This window comes from Palaemon carinicauda, chromosome 20 (genome assembly GCF_036898095.1).
Source record: "Palaemon carinicauda isolate YSFRI2023 chromosome 20, ASM3689809v2, whole genome shotgun sequence".
NCBI lineage: Eukaryota > Metazoa > Arthropoda > Malacostraca > Decapoda > Palaemonidae > Palaemon > Palaemon carinicauda.
This window is the reverse complement of record NC_090744.1, coordinates 114,423,466-114,443,571: the sequence shown is the minus strand read 5'-3', so window position 1 is coordinate 114,443,571 and position 20,106 is coordinate 114,423,466. Positions and strand designations below refer to the sequence as shown.

The following is a 20,106-nucleotide window of genomic DNA, read 5'->3' as shown; positions in this document are numbered from 1 at the left end:
GGACAGGTCCAGCGTCCTGGTTACAACCATTAGGACAGCTCTGACCCTATGCAGTCATCGGATAACTGCTCGCCGCCTAACAAAAGCGTAACACAGACTCCGAGAGTCTTTTTTTGTTGGCAAAGTGTTGCGGTCACAGACGTTACCCTCGTCTCTTACCACAACCATTTCCGTTGATCCTTAATGGGTTGTATGGCAAGACATGCAGTATATGCTTGCCTCCCTTATGGAAGACTATTCTGCCGATTAGTCCGTTGAGTCTAGCCGTTTATCTCATCGATATCCTGGCTTTCAGCCAACCTAACGTTCCTTTGTGCTTACTGTTGACGTTGGCGTAGCTTAGTCACGTCAGTCAGGTTGTTTAGAACCACACTCGATGCGGTCTCGTGTGGTTTTTCAGCCGCATTTGGATGTTAGGCCACTTGCTGATGCTCCTGTTGACGTTCAAGACGTTCACTAACAATCGGAGTTGACTTGTTTTGACGCTGTGCGTCAACCTCCGCATTCTAGAGTTGTTTTGACTGCTCAGTCTAGGCAGTCAAAGCAGTCTCGAGTGGACGCTGTGCGTCAAGCACCTGTTGTGGTTGACAGTTCAGTTGTTAACAGTTCACAGACTGTCAAGCAGTTACATGACGTTGCGTTCTGGTCCGCTACTAATGCACCAGTGAGTGTGGACTCTGCTTGTAAAGCATTGCCACCACGGTAGGTCTCTCCCTTGCTTGAGACTCAGCTTTTATCGGACAAGGTTCCTGTAGATGAGGAAGTTGCTGTTCCCCCTCCTACTGATATTCCCTTGAGGACTCTGTCAGATGGAGAGGAGACTAAAGCTGCTTAGCCCCCTATGGACTTTAATTAAATCATGATGATTTTTTTAAGGATCTTTGTCCGGATCTTTTTGTAACTGCTGCTCCTCGTTCGCCTAAACGTCAGAGCTTACACTAGGCCTAGCTACTTCGAAGCCGTTGTTTTTAAGCTAGTGCTCTCTCGCTCTCCTAGAGAGCTTTACGTTGGCTAGGCGACTGGTTTTTCACCAGGAGGAGTTTGGGGGATACAGCCTTTGCTTTCCCTTTTTTTTAAACTGGTTTATAGAGCGAGAGTCTGATATGACACGAGAGAAGTTCTCGGCTTGGGAGTTCATGCCTCTGCCCAGATAGACTTCTCAATTCTCGTAGACTCTCCCTGGCGCCTGGCCAGGAGACGCTCCAAGTTTTTTACAGGTCAACTTCACAGCTGTTTTCGAGCCTTTGAAGTTTTGCTGTACAATTATGTCATGCATAACAAGGCTTTCAGGGATGGTAAGCGGTACCGCCTCAGTCGCTAACCCCGTCTGTTGCCGCACCTGCTCCCGTAGACCCTAAATGGGCTTTGCTGCAAGACATGCAGTCCAAGCTTGCGTCCTTGATAGAGGACTTTAATGCGGAGAAGGTTGCTACCGAACCTTCTGGCCAACAACCTTCCATCCGGTCGGTTGTGCGCCCTGTTGACGCTGAGGTAACCTACTCGCGTCTGCCAGTTGAGGTGGTTCCTCCACCGATGCGACCCAGTGTGGGTTGCCAGCCGCACGTTGACGTTAAGCGACGCTCGGAGGTGGTTGTTGACGTTCAGGACGTTCAACAACCAGCAGAGGTGACTTGTTTTGACGCAGTGCGTCAACCTCAGCAACCCGTTAGGGTGTTGACTGCACAACCCAGACGGTCTAGACAGTCTCGGGTTGACGCTGTGCTTCCTCGCGCACCCATGGTTGTTGACAGTTCACAGACTGTGCAGCAGTTCCATGATGTTGCGTCCGGCTCCGTCACGCATGCACCAGTGCGACCGGACTCAGCGAGCCAGACGTTGCCCACTCCGTTGCCGTTTCCTCATCAGTTTTCGGATGAGGAACCCTCTGATGAGGACGTTGCTGAACAACAAGACGATCAGCCCCCAGAATAGATCAAGCCCTGCTATCCATCCAGAAGATGCTGAAGAAGGAACGCTGCTCAGTCAGGCTGTGGATGAGTCTGGTAGGGACGCTGTCATCCGTGGAACAATTTGTGTCACTAGGAAGACTACACCTCCGTCCTCTTCAATACCATCTAGCTTTTCACTGGAAAAAGGACAAGACGCTAGAAGCGGTCTCGATCCCGGTTTCCGAAAAGATAAAGTCTTGTCTGACTTGGTGGAAGGACAATATCAACCTAAGAGAGGGTCTTCCCCTGGCTGTTCAGACTCCCAACCACGTTCTCTTCTCGGACGCATCGGACGTGGGCTGGGGCGCGACACTAGACGGTCGGGAATGCTCAGGACTGTGGAACTCGAGTCAGAGGAGCATGCATATCAACTGCAAGGAGCTGTTGGCAGTACATCTGGCCTTGAAAAGCTTCAAGTCTCTCCTTCAAGGCAAAGTGGTGGAAGTTAACTCGGACATCACCACGGCCTTGGCGTACATCTCCAAACAAGGAGGTACCCACTCACTGACGTTGTACGAGATCGCAAGGGACCTGCTCATCTGGTCAAAAGGTCAAGACATCTCCCTAGTAACGAGGTTCATCCAAGGCGACTTGAACGTCATAGCAGATTGTCTCAGTCGGAAAGGGCAAGTAATTCCAACCGAATGGACCCTCTACAAGGATGTGTGCAAGAGACTTTGGGCTACTTGGGGTAAAACCATCCATAGATCTCTTTGCAACCTCGCTGACCAAGAGGCTTCCAATCTATTGCTCTCCAGTCCCGGACCCAGCAGCAATACATATAGATGCTTTCCTCCTAGATTGGTCACATCTGGATCTCTACGCATTCCCACCGTTCAAGATTGTCAACAAGGTACTGCAGAAGTTCGCCTCTCACGAAGGGACAAGGTTGACGTTAGTTGCTTCCCTCTGGCCCGCGAGAGAATGGTTCACCGAGATACTTCGATGGTTAGTAGACGTTCCCAGTAGTCTTCCTCTAAGGGTAGACCTTCTACGTCAGCCACACGTAAAGAAGGTACTCCAAAGCCTCCACGCTCTTCGTCTGACTGCCTTCAGACTATCGAAAGACTCTCGAGAGCTAGAGGCTTTTCGAAGGAAGCAGCCAGTGCGATTGCTAGAGCAAGGAGAGCGTCTTCCATTAGAGTCTACCAATCGAAGTGAGAAGTCTTCCGAGACTGGTGCAAGTCAGTTTCTGTATCCTCGACCAGTACCTCTGTAGCTCAAATAGCTGTTTTTAAATATAAAACTTACCCGCTGGTTATATAAAAGAGCTTAAGTCCCTGACGCCAGGGCAGAAATTCAAATCTCGCGCTATCGAAGATACGGCAGGTGTACCAACCGCACCCTAGCGGTAGAACAGGTGGAACTACACACCAACTCCAGTTCTTCTCTCTGCCGTCATAGCTGACTGACATATAGAAGTTCGCTCTCGTGTTTTACTCTCTTGGGAAGTTGTTTGGTGATGTACAACGTTCTTTTTTGAGTTTAAGCTATCGTTGATTAATTCCCCTTGGTAAGATCTTGAAATCTTTTTGTTTGAGATTTTCTTTATTGCTTTTTCCCTTACTTTTTGCTTGTCGGTCTCTCACGTTAGCTTTAAAAATGGCCGACTCCTCCCCTGCTCAGCGTAGGTGTGTTAGTGAGGGTTGTCGTACACGACTTCCTAAAGGATCTATTGATCCTCATTCTATTTGTGTAAAATGTAGGGGTAAATTTTGTTCATTAGATGATAGGTGTAATGAGTGTCTTTCCTTAACTAATGATGATTTTGTTACTTTCGATCGTTATGTTAGGAGACTAGAGAGAGATAGAGTTAGGCGTAGTTCTTCCCGATCTGTGGATAGAGCCTTACCTAATTTACCTGTTCCTAATCCTGTTCCTTCCCCTGTGGTGGTAGATCAGGAACCTACTATGAAGGACATGTTTACTGCTATTTTGTCTCTTGGTGAGAAAGTTGAGTCCTTAGCAGCCGATAGAAATACTATCTTTTCCGAGTTAAAGGTATTGAAAAACCGTGAGCCTATCGGAACTGTGGAAAGTGTTTCAGTGTCTGATGTGGTACCGAAGAATCGTGACTCTCTCGGTGTTGTGACAAGTGTTGATAATGTGTTTAGTGTTGCGGAGGGTGCGTCGGCACGATCTTGTCGTTCACCTAGCCTAAGAACTCTTTCGAGCTCTCGAACCCATGGGAGAAGTAATGTCGAACGGCTTAAGGGAACGAGAAGCGTCATCAATCGTGCAGACGTCCCCTCGAACGTTCCTGTTGCCGTAGCTCAGGTCGTTCACCCTCATCGTAGGAAAGGTGAGGTTCATGCGTTATCCCCGTCTTCCGATGAAGGGTCGGGGAGTGAGATCTGGCGTCGAGCGTCTAGACCGCTTAAACGGACGCATGATGATTCACAGCGTCGGGAATCGCCTGTGCGTCCAGGATGTAGTTCGTGGGGTTCACCGGAACGTTTCCGTTCTCCCAGCGCTTGCACTCCGGCCAAACGTTCAGATCACCGTGTTCGTGTGGATATGATTCCTTCCGATTCGGACCTTGTTACTATTCATGCACCCCCTCTTCCATCGGATTGGCTTTCTTCCCCCGAAATGCGTGGTGACGTTGGTGCGAATCTTCCTTCTAGGAGTTCTGTTGATCCGAAATGGTCTGCGCTTTTGTCTATGAAGGAACAACTCTCGTCGTTGATGGATTCTTATCAACCAGGTGTTGGCGTTATGTCTGGGCGTTCGATGTCAGACCAGTTATCGCACAAACGTTCGATGGTATCTGGTCTTGACGAGTTATCACTTAGGCGGTCTCCCAGTCATAGTGTTCAATGCCAGGTTGATTTTGATGAGTCGCGTCAGAGAGTTTTGGTTGACCAGTTTTCGTATTCTGGTCGCGGAGAAGAACATCGGCGTCGACAAGTGGACGAGACGCGTCAACGATTTGAAGTAGTGGATCGTCCGCGTCAACAACTTTTGGATGCGTCGCGTCAAAACATTGATTTGCAGCGTCGACATCCTGACTACTTTGACGGTTCGCGGCAACAGTCCTCGGACTTTACGCGACCTCGCGGTGATCTTCAACAGTTACCTTCTGATTTCAAGCGTTCTTCTGTTCAACAGCAGTCGGATTCTAAGTGGTCTAGGCAGTTGTTGGTTGAGGATGATAGTCTACACGTCCGTGTTTCGCATCAATCTACTTCTACTTCTCCCCATCAGATTGACGCAGATGTTGGCCTTGACAGGCAGTCCCATCCAGACGTTGTTCCTTCGGTTCAGGCTGCGGCTGTTGCTGCACTGCCAGAAGACGAACCAGAGGAAAAGTCGGATGAGGATGATCCTATTGAGGAAGTCTCTGAGAATGAGGAGGAGAAGCATTATCAGCATGCTGTGGACCTTCGCAAGTTTATGCTTATTCTGACTGGAATTTTCCCGGATTCTTTTACCCCTGTGGCCCCTCGTTCTCCGCCTTCTGAATTCATCTTAGGTAAAGCTACCAAGGTTCCAGTTTATACCAAGATGGTTCTTTCTCGATCCTCTAAGCGGGCCTTGAAGTTAATGGGTTCTTGGTTGGACTCCAAGAAATCTTTTGGCAAGACGGCCTTTGCCTTTCCTCCCGCTAGGTTAGCCTCTAAATCTAGTGTGTGGTACGAGACTGGTGAAGTGTTGGGCTTGAGTTTTCCTTCTTCTGCTCAAGGGGATTTTTCAAGTTTGGTAGATGCTTCTCGTCGTCTTGCCTTAAGGAAGACAAAGATTTGGTGGTCCATTCCAGAGTTCGTCCATTTGCTTAAAGGTCTTTTCAGGGCCTTCGAAGTTTTTAATTTTTTGGACTGGGCTTTGGGGGCTTTGAGTAAGAGGGTCTCTGATATGACGGAAACGGACACTAGTGGTTTGGTTCATTTGATGTCCTGCTTGGACAAAGGTGTGAGGGATGGCTCCAACGAACTTGCTGCCTTGTTTACAGCTGGAATTCTCAAGAAAAGGGCCACAATGTGCTCTTTTCTCTCCGCAGGAGTGTCTCCCTACCAGAAAACGGGCCTTCTTTTCGCACCTTTGTCTAATTCCTTATTTCCGCAGGAATTGGTAGGCGAGGTGGCTACTGCTCTCACGCAGAAGGCCACACATGACTTAGTTACTCATTCGACTAGGAAAGTTTGCCTCCGTCATTCTTATCTCGTAAACCTAAGGAATCTTCTTCTGGGTTTCGACCTCAGTCCTTTCGTGGGAAGTCCTCTGGAAGAGGCTCTTTTAAACCAGAAGGAAGGAAGCCTAGAGGCAGAGGGGGCAAGTCCGGCCGAGGTAAAGTCTGACTGCCCTCTCCTTCAGACAGCAGTGGGTGCCAGGTTGACTCACTTTTGGGAGGCTTGGGAGTGGAATGGAGCGGACCCCTGGTCCGTCCAGGTGTTAAAGGAAGGCTACAAGATCCCCTTCCTGACCAATCCTCCTTTAGTCACAGATCCAGTGGATCTTTCGCCCAAATACAGAGAGGGTCCCAAGAAGCAAGCCATGCTTCTACAGACGTCTCTTTTATTAGAGAAACAAGCAATAGAGGAAGTGCAGGATGTTACGTCTCCGGGGTTTTACAACCGCCTTTTTCTAGTACCCAAGAGTTCCGGGGAGTGGAGACCGGTTCTGGACGTAAGTGTGCTAAATGGTTACGTCCAGAACTCGACGTTCATTATGGAGACTCAGAAAACAGTTCTGGCAGCTGTGAGGAAGGACGATTGGATGGTCTCTTTAGATCTTCAGGATGCCTATTTCCACCTTCCGATTCATCCCAGCTGCAGACGTTATCTGAGGTTCATGGACGGAAACAAGGTCTTCCAGTTCAGGGCTCTTTGTTTCGGACTCTGCACGGCTCCTCTATTGTTCACCAAGATCATGCTGAACGTGGCAAGCATGCTGCATTCGAGGGGAATCAGGGCCTCTCTGTATCTGGACGATTGGCTGATAAGAGCCTCCTCAGCCGATTGTTGTTTGAAGGACCTCAAGATGACTTTGGATCTCTCCAGAGAACTGGGTCTCCTGGTGAGCTCGGAAAAATCACAACTCATTCCATCCCAGGAGATTCTTTATTTGGGGATGGAGATTCACAGTCGGAGTTTTCGGGCTTTTCCGTCGTCGGTGAGAATCCAAGCAGCCCTCAAAAGTCCAAACGTTCCTGAAGAGAGATCTTTGCTCCGTCAGAGATTGGATGAGTCTTCTGGGGACTCTCTCGTCGTTAGAGAAGTTCGTGACCCTGGGGAGGTTGTACTTGCGTCCTCTTCAGTTTCATCTCAACCGCCATTGGAAGAAAGGGGACAGCCTCGACAGGGATTGCATTCCCATCTCGGCTTCCATCAAGTCTCATCTTCAATGGTGGAACAACGAGCCCAGACTGAAAGAAGGCTTGTCTTTACTTCAGAGGAACCCAGACCTCGTGTTGTGTTCCGACGCCTCCAATTCGGGGTGGGGAGCCACTCTAGAGAAGCAGGAGCTTTCGGGGACTTGGATGGTGGAGCAAACCTCTCTCCACATCAATCAAAAAGAGCTTTTAGCTATTCATCTAGCTCTCATCGGCTTTGAAAAGCAGATCAGGGGCAAGGTGGTCCAAGTCAATGCGGACAGCACGACAGCTCTGGCCTATATTGTGAAACAAGGCGGGACCCACTCTTGGCCTCTGTTCGAGATTGCAAGACTGCTCCTCATCTGGGCGGAGGAAAGGAAGGTGACTCTTTTGACGCGGTTCATCCAGGGGGTCAACAATGTGAGCGCAGACAGACTCAGCAGGAAAGGTCAGGTTCTCTCCACAGAATGGATTCTGCACCCGGACATCTGCAAGAGTCTGTGGCGGTTATGGGGTCGACCTCTCGTGGATCTCTTTGCCACCGCGAAGACCAAACGGCTAGAGTGTTACTGCTCTCCGGTTCCAGACCCCGAAGCTTTACACATAGACGCTTTTCTGATGAACTGGTCACACATGGAGGTTTATGCTTTCCCTCCGTTCAAGATCCTTTACAAAGTGATTCAGAAGTTCATTTCACACGAGGAGACCAGAATGACACTGATAGCTCCGTTCTGGCCGTCAAGGAGCTGGTTTCCAGAGGTACTGGAATGGATGGTGGATGTTCCGAGAAGCCTTCCCATGAGACCCGATCTTCTCAGACAACCTCACTTGGCCAGAAATCATCAAAACCTCCGAGCTCTACGTCTGACTGCCTTCAGACTATCGAAAAACTCGCTAGAGCTAGAGGATTTTCGAAGAAGGCAGCCAAGGCAATTGCAAGGGCAAGAAGGTCTTCAACCATCAAGGTGTATCAGTCCAAGTGGGAGTTGTTCAGGGAATGGTGTAGAACTAACGCGATTTCCTCTTCCAGTACCTCGCTTTCCCAAATAGCAGATTTTTTCTTGGACCTTAAAGTTAAGCATAACTTCTCGTCATCGACTATTAAAGGTTACAGGAGTATGTTGGCGACGGTTTTTCGACACAGGAACCTAGACCTTTCTAATAATAAAGATCTACGAGATTTACTTAGGTCTTTTGATACGACCAAGAAGATTCAAACAGCTCCCATCGCCTGGAATTTGGATGTTGTCCTTAAATTTCTCATGAGTGACAGATTTGAGCCTTTACACTCGGCTTCATTTAAGGACTTAACCTTGAAAACCCTTTTTCTAGTTACCCTCGCCACTGTGAAAAGAGTTAGTGAAGTACACGCTTTAAGCAAGAACATTGGTTTTCGGAATGGGAAAGCCATTTGTTCTTTGCAACTGGGGTTCCTGGCCAAGAACGAAAACCCTTCTCGACCATGGCCCAAATCCTTCGAGATTTCTAACCTTTCTGATTTGGCTGGCGGTGAATTGGAAAGGGTTCTCTGTCCAGTTAGAGCGCTACGGCTTTATGTGGACAGGACTAAGAATCTGAGAGGTAACTCAGATGCTCTGTGGTGTGCAGTCCGGAAACCCTCGATGCCCATGTCTAAGAATGCCTTGTCTTTTTTCGTTAGATTGTTGATTCGAGAAGCTCATGCTCAGTGTGATGAGTCGGATCAGAGGCTCCTCAAAGTCAAGACACATGAAGTCAGAGCGGTAGCGACTTCAGTGGCCTTTAAACAGAACCGTTCTCTGCAAAGTCTGATGGATACAACTTTTTGGAGAAGTAAGTCTGTTTTTGCATCCCATTATTTGAAGAATGTTCAGACTCGCTATGAGGACTTTTTTACGTTGGGTCCTTTTATAGCGGCTAATGCGATAGTAGGTGAATGATCTACCACTACGTTCCCTTTTTTCCTAATACCCCTTTTCTATCTCTTGGAACTCGTTTGTTATGGTTGTTTGTGGAGATTGGGCGTCAGTCTTCCGCAATCTTTGATTTGGTTAGGTGGTCAATTTGTTCCTTGAGTGCACCCGGAACAAGGGTATTGGTTGAGGTTCTGTCATGTTATAGGTGGTTGTACCGTTTGAAAGCTCCTAGAAATTTTCAGCCCGAGTGGATTACTGGATCTCTTAAGGATAGCGGACGAAATGAGGCAGAGTATCATTGCTGTCAGCTTCCTTATCAGGTGAGAACTGCTTAAGTTTATTGTATGTAACCCTTAAGTGAATTTTCTATATGTAGCTGTCTCTGACCCGCCACCAAGGGGTGTCAATCAGCTCTTTTATATAACCAGCGGGTAAGTTTTATATTTAAAAATGATATTTTCATAATAAAATAAATTTTTGAATATACTTACCCGCTGGTTATATAAATTTAACACCCACCCTCCTCCCCTCTAGAGACTACCTATGGTATGGCTATGAGGCATGGAAGAACTGGAGTTGGTGTGTAGTTCCACCTGTTCTACTGCTAGGGTGCGGTTGGTACACCTGGCGTATCTTCGATAGCGCGAGATTTGAATTTCTGCCCTGGCGTCAGGGACTTCAGCTCTTTTATATAACCAGCGGGTAAGTATATTCAAAAATTTATTTTATTATGAAAATATAATTTTTCTCTTATACCTGAGAAAAGGACGATCCCTTTCAGCTCCCACTATCAAGGGCTACAGAAGCATGTTGGCATCGGTCTTCTGGCATAGAGGCTTAGATCTTTCCAAACATAAAGATCTGCAAGACCTCCTTAAGTCTTTTGAGACCACCAAGGAGCGTCGTTTGGCTACCCCTGGATGGAATTTAGACGTGGTACTAAGATTCTTCATGTCAGACAGGTTGGAGCCGTTACAATCAGCCTCCCTGAAAGATCTCACTCTTAAGACTCTTTTCCTGGTATGCTTAGCCTCGGCTAAAAGAGTCAGTGAGATTCATGCCTTCAGCAAGAACATCGGATTTTCGTCAGAAAAAGCCACCTGTTCGCTACAACTTGGTTTTCTAGCCAAAAATGAGCTGCCTTCTCGGCCTTGGCCTAAGTCTTTCGGTATCCCCAGCTTATCGGAGATCGTAGGCAATGAACTAGAAAGAGTCTTATACCCTGTTAGAGCTCTTAAGTTCTATTTAAAGCGTACTAAACCTTTACAAGGCCAATCTGAAGCTTTATGGTGTTCAGTTAAGAAACCATCCTTGCCTATGTCAAAGAATGCTTGGTCAGACTTTATCAGATTGTTAATACGAGAAGCTCATTCACATCTGAGTGAGGAAGACCGAACTTTGCTTAAGGTGAAGACGCACGAAGTTAGAGCTGTAACAACTTCCGTGGCCTTTAAGCAAAATATATCTCTGCAAAGTATAATGGACGCAACCTATTGGAGAAGCAAGTCAGTGTTCGCGTCATTTTACTTGAAAGATGTCCAGTCTCTTTACAAGAACTGCTACACACTGGGACCATTCGTAGCAGCGAGTGCAGTAGTGGGTGAGGGCTCAACCACTACAATTCCCTAATTCCTTATCCTTTTAATCTGTCTCTTGAAATGTTGTTTTTTTATGGGTTGTCCGGAAGGCTAAGAAGCCTTTCGCATCCTGGTTGATTTGGCGGGTGGTCAAAGTCATTTCTTGAGAGCGCCTAGATTAGGGGTTTGATGAGGTCCTGTTGTATGGGTTGCAACCCTTGATACTTCAGATCCTAGGGGTCGATCAGCATCCTAAGAGGATCGCGAGGCTCCGTAAGGAAGACGTACTTAAAAGGCAGAGTAATTGTTCAAGTCGACTTCCTTACCAGGTACCTATTTATTTTGTTTTTGTTATTTTGATAACTTCTAAAATGAAATAAAAAACTCTTAGCTCATAAAAGTGTAAACATATATTACTGGTCTCTACCCACCATCCTGGGTGTGAATCAGCTATATAATCACCGGCTAAGTTAAATATTGAAAAATGTTATTTTGATTATAAAATAATTTTTTGAATATACTTACCCGGTGATTATAAATTAAATGACCCTCCCTTCCTCCCCAATAGAGACGCAGTGGGACGAGGAGAAAATTGAGTCTTTGTTTACATTGAGAGCTGGGTATCTGGTCGACAGATGGCGCTGTTGGGCACACCCGCAACCTGTGTAGCGATCGCTGGCGAGTTTTTCCGTAGAGTTGTCTGTCGAGCAACAGAGTTGCAGCTATATAATCACCGGGTAAGTATATTCAAAAATTTATTTTATAATCAAAATAACATTTTTATAGTATTTTTTTGCAAGGACGTACCGGTACGTCCATGGGGGTAAAGGGATGAGTTTTGTGAAACGTACCAGTACGTCCTTTGGGGGTAAAAGGGTTAAGCTTGCAATTCAAATGGTGGCAGTTCATTGACGATTCATAGACGACGACTTTGTTTTCATTTCAGATATGGAGGGCGCTCACATCAGTCTTTTACTATCCTCTGGTTCCACCGTACGGGTTTCACTTCCTCATAAATTGTTACTTCTTGTATAACTACTCACTTAGATTGGAGACAGGTGAGACAAAAATATGTGTAGTTGTACAGTCAATGATGATGATTGAAATAAAACTTTTGATTTCTATTAGTGATAGATATACGGTAATGTATTTAGAGGATTGTGACTTCTTATTTTGTTCATTGTACTTATCCTATGAATGGTTGGATAGCCTTTTTCATTTTAATGTTTTTACTTAGGGACAAAATATATGTGGGCAAACAGTGTTAAATAATAGCTTTTGTTTGTATGCCATTCTCTTTTTTTTTTTTTTTACATACTTTGTTTTAACCAAAGAACTAAGTGACCCTTTTCTAAGATGGGAAGTTTATGCAATAACAGACAGATGAGTTGGTTATGCACAAACACTTTTATCTCAAACATTAAGTAAGCAATGGTTTTGGTGAAGGTTTTTGGTTATTCTCCTGAGAAAGTTCATAGGCAGTGTTCAGTGAAATTTTTACTGGGCTATGATGCCTCTTTTAAGCAAAATATTGTACATATGCTTTTCAAGTAAGATCAACTGCTATCGAAGAAATTAATAGAAAACTTGAAAATACATTAGTAGTCTAGAGTAAGCACATCTTGTTAATGGAACTTTGCTGACCATGCTAGCGCTCTCCCTCTCCAATATGTACAGTAATTTTAATTGTTATCTATCTAACTGTGTTGTTTTATTGCAGGTCTGTTCAATGGCCGTCCAGCAGATTATCTGTTCATGTTACTCTTCAACTGGATATGCTTTATTATCGTAGCCCTTCTCATTAATTCACCGTTCCTTATGGACTTCATGATCATGTCCGTGTTGTATGTATGGTGTCAGGTCAACAAGGACACGATAGTTTCCTTCTGGTTTGGAACGCAGTTCAAGGCCATGTACCTCCCCTGGGTTCTATTGCTTTTCAACTTTATCACTACTGGAGGGTGAGTTTTGCTCAGGTTGAAGCATTTATGGTATTTGTTTTATAAAGAAATATTGTTTTCAGTTTTACTTTAATGTTATATTTTTAGATGTTTATTATACAATTAGCCTAGTAGTGAGGGCTTTGGAAGTGATAGAAGGAAAATTTACTTCAATTCATGATGGGTACACCAGCAAATTGTAAGGATTTACTGATCTATCTATCTATATACCAAGGCACTTCCCCCAATTTTGGGGGGTAGCCGACACCAACAACGAAACAAAACAAAAAGGGGACCTCTACTCTCTATGTTCCTTCAGCCTAATCAGGGACCCAACCGAGTTCAGCTGGTACTGCTAGGGTGCCACAGCCCAACCTCCCACATTTCCACCACAGATGAAGCTTCATAATGCTGACTCCCCTACTGCTGCTACCTCCGCGGTCATCTAAGGCCCCGGAGGAAGCAGCAGGGCCTACTAGAACTGCGTCACAATCGCTCGCCATTCATTCCTATTTCTAGCACGCTCTCTTGCCTCTCTCACATCTATCCTCCTATCACCCAGAGCTTTCTTCACACCATCCATCCACCCAAACCTTGGCCTTCCTCTTGTACTTCTCCCATCAACTCTTGCATTCATCACCTTCTTTAGCAGACAACCATTTTCCATTCTCTCAACATGGCCAAACCACCTCAACACATTCATATCCACTCTAGCCGCTAACTCATTTCTTACACCCGTTCTCTCCCTCACCACTTCGTTCCTAACCCTATCTACTCGAGATACACCAGCCATACTCCTCAGACACTTCATCTCAAACACATTCAATTTCTGTCTCTCCATCACTTTCATTCCCCACGACTCCGATCCATACATCACAGTTGGTACAATCACTTTCTCATATAGAACTCTCTTTACATTCATGCCCAACCCTCTATTTTTTACTACTCCCTTAACTGCCCCCAACACTTTGCAACCTTCATTCACTCTCTGACGTACATCTGCTTCCACTCCACCATTTGCTGCAACAATAGACCCCAAGTACTTAAACTGATCCACCTCCTCAAGTAACTCTCCATTCAACATGACATTCAACCTTGCACCACCTTCCCTTCTTGTGCATCTCATAACCTTACTCTTACCCACATTAACTCTCAACTTCCTTCTCTCACACACCCTTCCAAATTCTGTCACTAGTCGGTCAAGCTTCTCTTCTGTGTCTGCTACCAGTACAGTATCATCCGCAAACAACAACTGATTTACCTCCCATTCATGGTCATTCTCGCCTACCAGTTTTAATCCTCGTCCAAGCACTCGAGCATTCACCTCTCTCACCACTCCATCAACATACAAGTTAAACAACCACGGCGACATCACACATCCCTGTCTCAGCCCCACTCTCACCGGAAACCAATCACTCACTTCATTTCCTATTCTAACACATGCTTTACTACCTTTGTATAAACTTTTCACTGCTTGCAACAACCTTCCACCAACTCCATATAACCTCATCACATCCCACATTGCTTCCCTATCAACTCTATCATATGCTTTCTCCAGATCCATAAACGCAACATACACCTCCTTACCTTTTGCTAAATATTTCTCGCATATCTGCCTAACTGTAAAAATCTGATTCATACAACCCCTACCTCTTCTAAAACCACCCTGTACTTCCAAGATTGCATTCTCTGTTTTATCCTTAATCCTATTAATCAGTACTCTACCATACACTTTTCCAACTACACTCAACAAACTAATACCTCTTGAATTACAACACTCATGCACATCTCCCTTACCCTTATATAGTGGTACAATACATGCACAAACCCAATCTACTGGTACCATTGACAACACAAAACACATATTAAACAATCTCACCAACCATTCAAGTACAGTCACACCCCCTTCCTTCAACATCTCAGCTTTCACACCGTCCATACCAGATGCTTTTCCTACTCTCGTTTCATCTAGTGCTCTCCTCACTTCCTCTATTGTTATCTCTCTCTCATTCTCACCTCCCATCACTGGCACCTCAACACCTGGAACAGCAATTATATCTGCCTCCCTATTATCCTCAACATTCAGCAAACTTTCAAAATATTCCGCCCACCTTTTCCTTGCCTCCTCTCCTTTTAACAACCTTCCATTTCCATCTTTCACTGTCTCTTCAATTCTTGCGCCAGCCTTCCTTACTCTCTTCACTTCTTTCCAAAACTTCTTCTTATTCTCTTCATATGACTGACCCAATCCCTGATATGCTCTTGAAAATATTTTAGAATGTTTCAGATATACTGTATTGGTCTTAACCTCATTGAACATAATATACTCAATGGAATAGTTTCCTATATATGACTGCCTGTAAATAGGTTTGTCATTTAAGGAATCATTGAGAAACAACAAGCATACAATGAAATGTAGGTTCATGAATGTTGAAACAATGCTGGGATAGACAGTAATTATTTCTTTAGGAAGCAAAGATGGGTGAGATACAGAGAAAATGGGGGAGAATTATGTGTGGCATGATATGGGTGCACTGGTTGAGGGGTTGCTGAATAATATGGTTTGCTGAGGGTGGAAAATAAACTGAAATAGTTTGGGCTTGATGTGAGAAGAGAGAGAGGAGATTGATGCAGGAGTAGGAGAAAGAAGGCTTATAAAGCCACAGAGAAAGGGCTTGTGTGAAAACTTAGTCTAGACTAGAACTCAAGCAACATATTTAGAGTTATCTCGTTACAATTTGCTGTGGCCTATTAGTAACGTCTGCCTGGTGATCGCCAGACTGTGGCTCGAGTCCTGCTCAGTTAGGTGTCTGCAACCTCACCATCCTTGTGAGCTAAGGATGAGTGAGTTTGGGGGAGCCTGTAGTCTACATGCAGAGTCATCAGCACCCATTGCCTGCCCCTCCTTGGTTCTAGCTTGGGGGAGAGGGAGCTTGTAGGCTGATCATATGCATATTGGTCAGTCTCAAGACCATTATCCTGCTAGCTAGGGGAATGTCATTGTCCTTTGCCTCTGCTATTCATGAGCAGCATTTAAACCTGGAAAGGGAGAGACTAGCGTTAGAATATTTTTTAAGATGAAGATTGAGATCTGTTACACCGTGATGACCAAAGAATGTTGTTTATAATGAATTATTGCAAAATGATCTTATTTAGATTTTATTTACTATTGTCAATGAACATTAAAATTACCGTATTTCCCGTGTCACGAAAAATGCCCCCCAAAATCACTCTGCATCTCAACACTTGAGAAAAAGTTGTATAGGGGAATTTGACAACCCTCAAACACTCAACTAATGACATACAGCTCTCAAACTCACGAGAGATAGAATAAAAACCTACAATCATCATTCATATGTAATAAATTCAATTATTTTTATATTGCCCTTCATTTAATGAAGTACAGTAGCAAATCATTTGTTTGTTTTGGTAATCAGCTGATGACTTGCGAACCCCCTTTTACAAGCAAAGTGGTCTCGTAGTAGAAGACGCGATGATATATTAGTTTTTTATGCAGTATATATCTATTTTCTCATATGTTGTTGATATTTTGTAATAAAGCAATATATTGACAATGACTTTGTAAAGATTATAATGAGCTAAAGGAATTGTTTTATGTTATTTTTTTCAGCATAAATGATTTGATTGGCATCCTAGTTGGTCATCTTTACTTCTTCCTGAACTTCAAGTATCCTCAGGACTTTGGAGGGGCAAGATTACTTCACACACCACAGTTTCTGTGAGTTTCTCTCCTCTTTTGTGATACTTTGCCTTGGAAATTCCTTATGTACTCATTTCTACTTTTTATCTCCAGTTTTACTTACATCATCCAAGTATTTCAAACTTCAAATTTTAAATTCATATAACACTTAAGTTAGTTACAGTGTGTCTTATAGATATAATTTATGATTATAAATACTATAAGAGTTATCAGATATGAAAGCTCATGTACCATATATGAAAACTTGTGACTAAGTAATAGTCTTATAATTATGATGTAGGTAAGCAAAGACATTGGAACATGGTAGACTCTCAATGGGAAATGCTGTGAAGATCTGGAAAAAGGAGAATTTTGGTTTCCTCTCTGATTTCATGATCCTAAAATTGCAGTGCTTTTTGTCATTACTATTAATCCATTTTTAGTTCATGGTTGTAATTCAGTAATGAAATTACTGAAGTAACAATAGTTCTGTAGTAATATTCATGATCAAAGACAAATCTTTTGTCTGTAAAGAATGATTAAATAGCTGCAACCGTTACAAAGATATCGCATTACAATTGCTAATTCAGGTAAGATGATCTATGTTGAGAGAGTATTGATATTTATACAGGATGGGTGAAAAATATTCATTTCAGTATAATACATTTTAAATGTTAGGCTTCATTGATTGTACATAGTAGATTGTTATGAAATCCCAGGGATGTTAGGATTTTTATTTGCATATCTGGACTTCTGCTTTCTTGGCCAGTTTATAACTGGCTCATTATTTAGAGAACCACCAAATGGACAAAAATATACATTATATTAAAATGGCTTCCATTTTTTTCAGGTACCATTATTTCCCAAACCAGCGTGGTGGCACCGCAGGATTTGGTAGTGCTCCCACTCCCCGCGGAGGTGTCGGTGGTGGAGCTGGCGGTGGGGGTGGGGGCGGCGGTGGCGGACTATTCCGAGGTCAAGGCCATACTCTCAACTAGAGGGAACTCCATTTTATAACCTTGCCATTTGCCACTTTGCAAGATGATTTTTATAATTCAATCTTTCTCTTTCCTATTGTCTTGCCCATTTTTCCATGCTTCAAGTCTGTCTCGTTTTGATTACCTCTCTCTGGACAAGCAGCAGGTTACTTTGGCCTCTATGCGCACATTGTGATGTAATGAGATTTATGTTTTGGTTATTTTGTTTTTTGCTTTTCAGTAATTTTCACCAACACTTGGTATTTAATCATTGTTTGAAGGATGCATTTTACAAATGAATCTGTTTTTGAGGATTTTCTTTTCTAAAGAGGGAAAGTTCCTTTGAAGGTTCTGTCATTACTAATAAATCTCTGTTGTTAATTTTCTTTTTGCCTCTCGAGTTCAAAAAAGTAACTAGATACAATTTTTTATCCTTTATCAATATTTTATTTTCTCTGCTCAACTTAGAGATTATGCAAATATTTTTTTTTTAAATTTCTTGTGTTATTTCATCCATTGCCATTGAAATTTTTATGTGATTGACAGAATTTTCAAGTATTGTTAATAATAGTTACTAGCTGTTGTTATGTTGCCAATAATATTATCAACTTATTTCTGTACCTGGAAAATAGAACTTCTGGTTGAGCCAGTTCATCTATACACCACGTTATCATGTATGAAATTTCTCACATTTAGAACTTGTGTACTATTGTACATTTGTGTATTAGACGTGTAACACTAATTGTCGAACGCAATATTAACCGTGTTAAGGTTATTGGTGTGCTAACTATATCTGAAGTCTAATTCTATCGAATGGGAGATACAAGTTGTCCTTGCTCTGGGTCGGGAAGTTTGAACACGTATTGTTGTCCAAGCATCTTGTTAAGCTGTCTTTAAGCTCCTTTCACTAAGCTTCAGTCTATCCTTAGTTTTATGGCATGAATATATTTTTCTTACAATGTACATGTTTTTTTTTTTTGAACAAAGCAGACTACTGAAAGGTTGTATGGCAGCCATAAAACTGTACAGTTTATACAGTATGCATTGTATGTTGCAAAATTATTTAATGAAAAAGGACTTACAAATATATCAAGGTCATTTTTTTGTGACTTTGTCCCCAGTCATGAATTTTTCTCATGTGATATGGGTACTTTTATAACAGCATATGTACAATTGCATATCCCATGTGAATAAAGTGTTTTTCACATGTTTTTTTTCCATTCACCAGATGTGTAAATAGTTATTAGAAAGTTAAGGAAGATTTGTTCCAGAAAACTGTACATATGGAAGTAACATAGTAGCTGGAGGAAGACAGAAGTGCCCAGGGAATCTAGAAAAAAGGGAGTAGAATTGATAGAAGCTCAGGATTTGGTATAGTACAGAAAAGAATCGAGAGAGCTCTTTTCGTAAGGGAGAAAATCGTAGGTAAAAACTTTTCTATGATAATTGACTTCTTAAAGGACTGAAATGAAATGTGTGGTTTATGTTTGAAGTATAAAGTACAATAGATTTAATTAAGTAATAGATAATCAATAGTTTGTTGGTTGTTTGGATATTACAAACATGATTCTTTCCCAGCTAAAATTATTTTCTTGGATATTGTGACCTGAAAGTGTTTTGCTATTACTGTATGAGGATATTGCTTCCTGTAATTGAAAATTTTAATGTTTGCCACCTGATGGAAATCCTTGCATCAAGAGGTTGAAGGCTTTTAGCAGTTGTTAAGGCAAATTGAACCACTTTGCTTTTGATAACCAAAATTTAAGTTTGAACCTTTGTTTTTGGTCTTATTCTAAAAATATTTGACCCAAAAAATTACTTTTGAATAATTATATTTAAGGTAATGCAGTAGGATGCTGCCTGACAAATGGCAGAGAACATATTTCTAGCAGCTGTAGAATGTAATCTGCAGAATGGGACAATCACTGTTGGGAACAAGGAGCCTTATTCATAAGATGAATTACCCTGTGTGGATTCTGACTGCTGTACATCCGAGGGATGATAAATGGTCTTTGCAGAGTTCCCTCCACCCCTTACCTGCTTTCATATTTTAGTCTCCTGCATTATTTGGCACTGGATGGCTTCCCTGGGCCCAGAACAAGGCCATATAAGCCAAATTAAGAGAATGATTTTGATTAATTAAACTTAAAATCCCATGTTAACCATATATGAGAACATATTCCATCGACTGTACAAGATAAAAACAAGTTGATCTAATTGGATCATATAATTACTTATTTTCAAAAGGTAAAAAACCTCTCGTCTTTAGTAAAATACAACTTCCATGCAAATTGTGAAGGTGAAAATTTCAAAACTTAACATAAATTATAAAGATCTACTCAACCACAAGAGGCCATAAACCTCTTAAATTTGTTAATGTAATAACACCTTGGTTGACAAGTACTAACTTAGAATACTGTACAAACATTTCAGTATGCAAGCATGAAATTTCAGTTGAAGTATATGAGAACTGTCGGTCTGCAAGCTAAAATTTCTCTCTTTTTGTGAACCGAATGAGACTAGCACAGAATCAGTCAAGTGGTGCCCATATGCCACAATGCGCGGTGTTAACGACAAGTTCGTGTAATTTTTACCCAATTTCCATGCCATTTTAAAGAAAAGGTGAAAGCAGCTATCTCTAGGTAGGTTATCAAAATTGCATACTGTATGTGTTCTTAAATGGTAAAGTAGGTGAGTTAGTGACAGCGAACGTCGTTCAAGAGAGAGAACTTCTGATGCCTTATGAGAAGTTCT

At 43.0% G+C, this 20,106-nt stretch overlaps 1 protein-coding gene across 2 annotated transcripts in view; it reads left to right on the top strand.

Annotated features, from left to right (window-relative positions):
• Positions 1-18,559, top strand: part of Der-1 (derlin-1) — a 93,699-nt gene extending 75,140 nt beyond the window's left edge. Inside the window, exons 3-6 of one of the 2 annotated variants that reach the window (XM_068344186.1) lie at positions 11,682-11,793; positions 12,456-12,696; positions 16,307-16,414; positions 17,226-18,559. In XM_068344186.1, coding sequence (XP_068200287.1) covers positions 11,682-11,793; positions 12,456-12,696; positions 16,307-16,414; positions 17,226-17,373 — 609 coding nt within the window. In that variant the 3' untranslated portion in view covers positions 17,374-18,559. The remainder of the gene's footprint in view (positions 1-11,681; positions 11,794-12,455; positions 12,697-16,306; positions 16,415-17,225) is intronic. The other variant, XR_011039078.1, reaches the window with a different exon arrangement.
• The last annotated feature ends 1,547 nt before the right edge of the window (positions 18,560-20,106 follow it).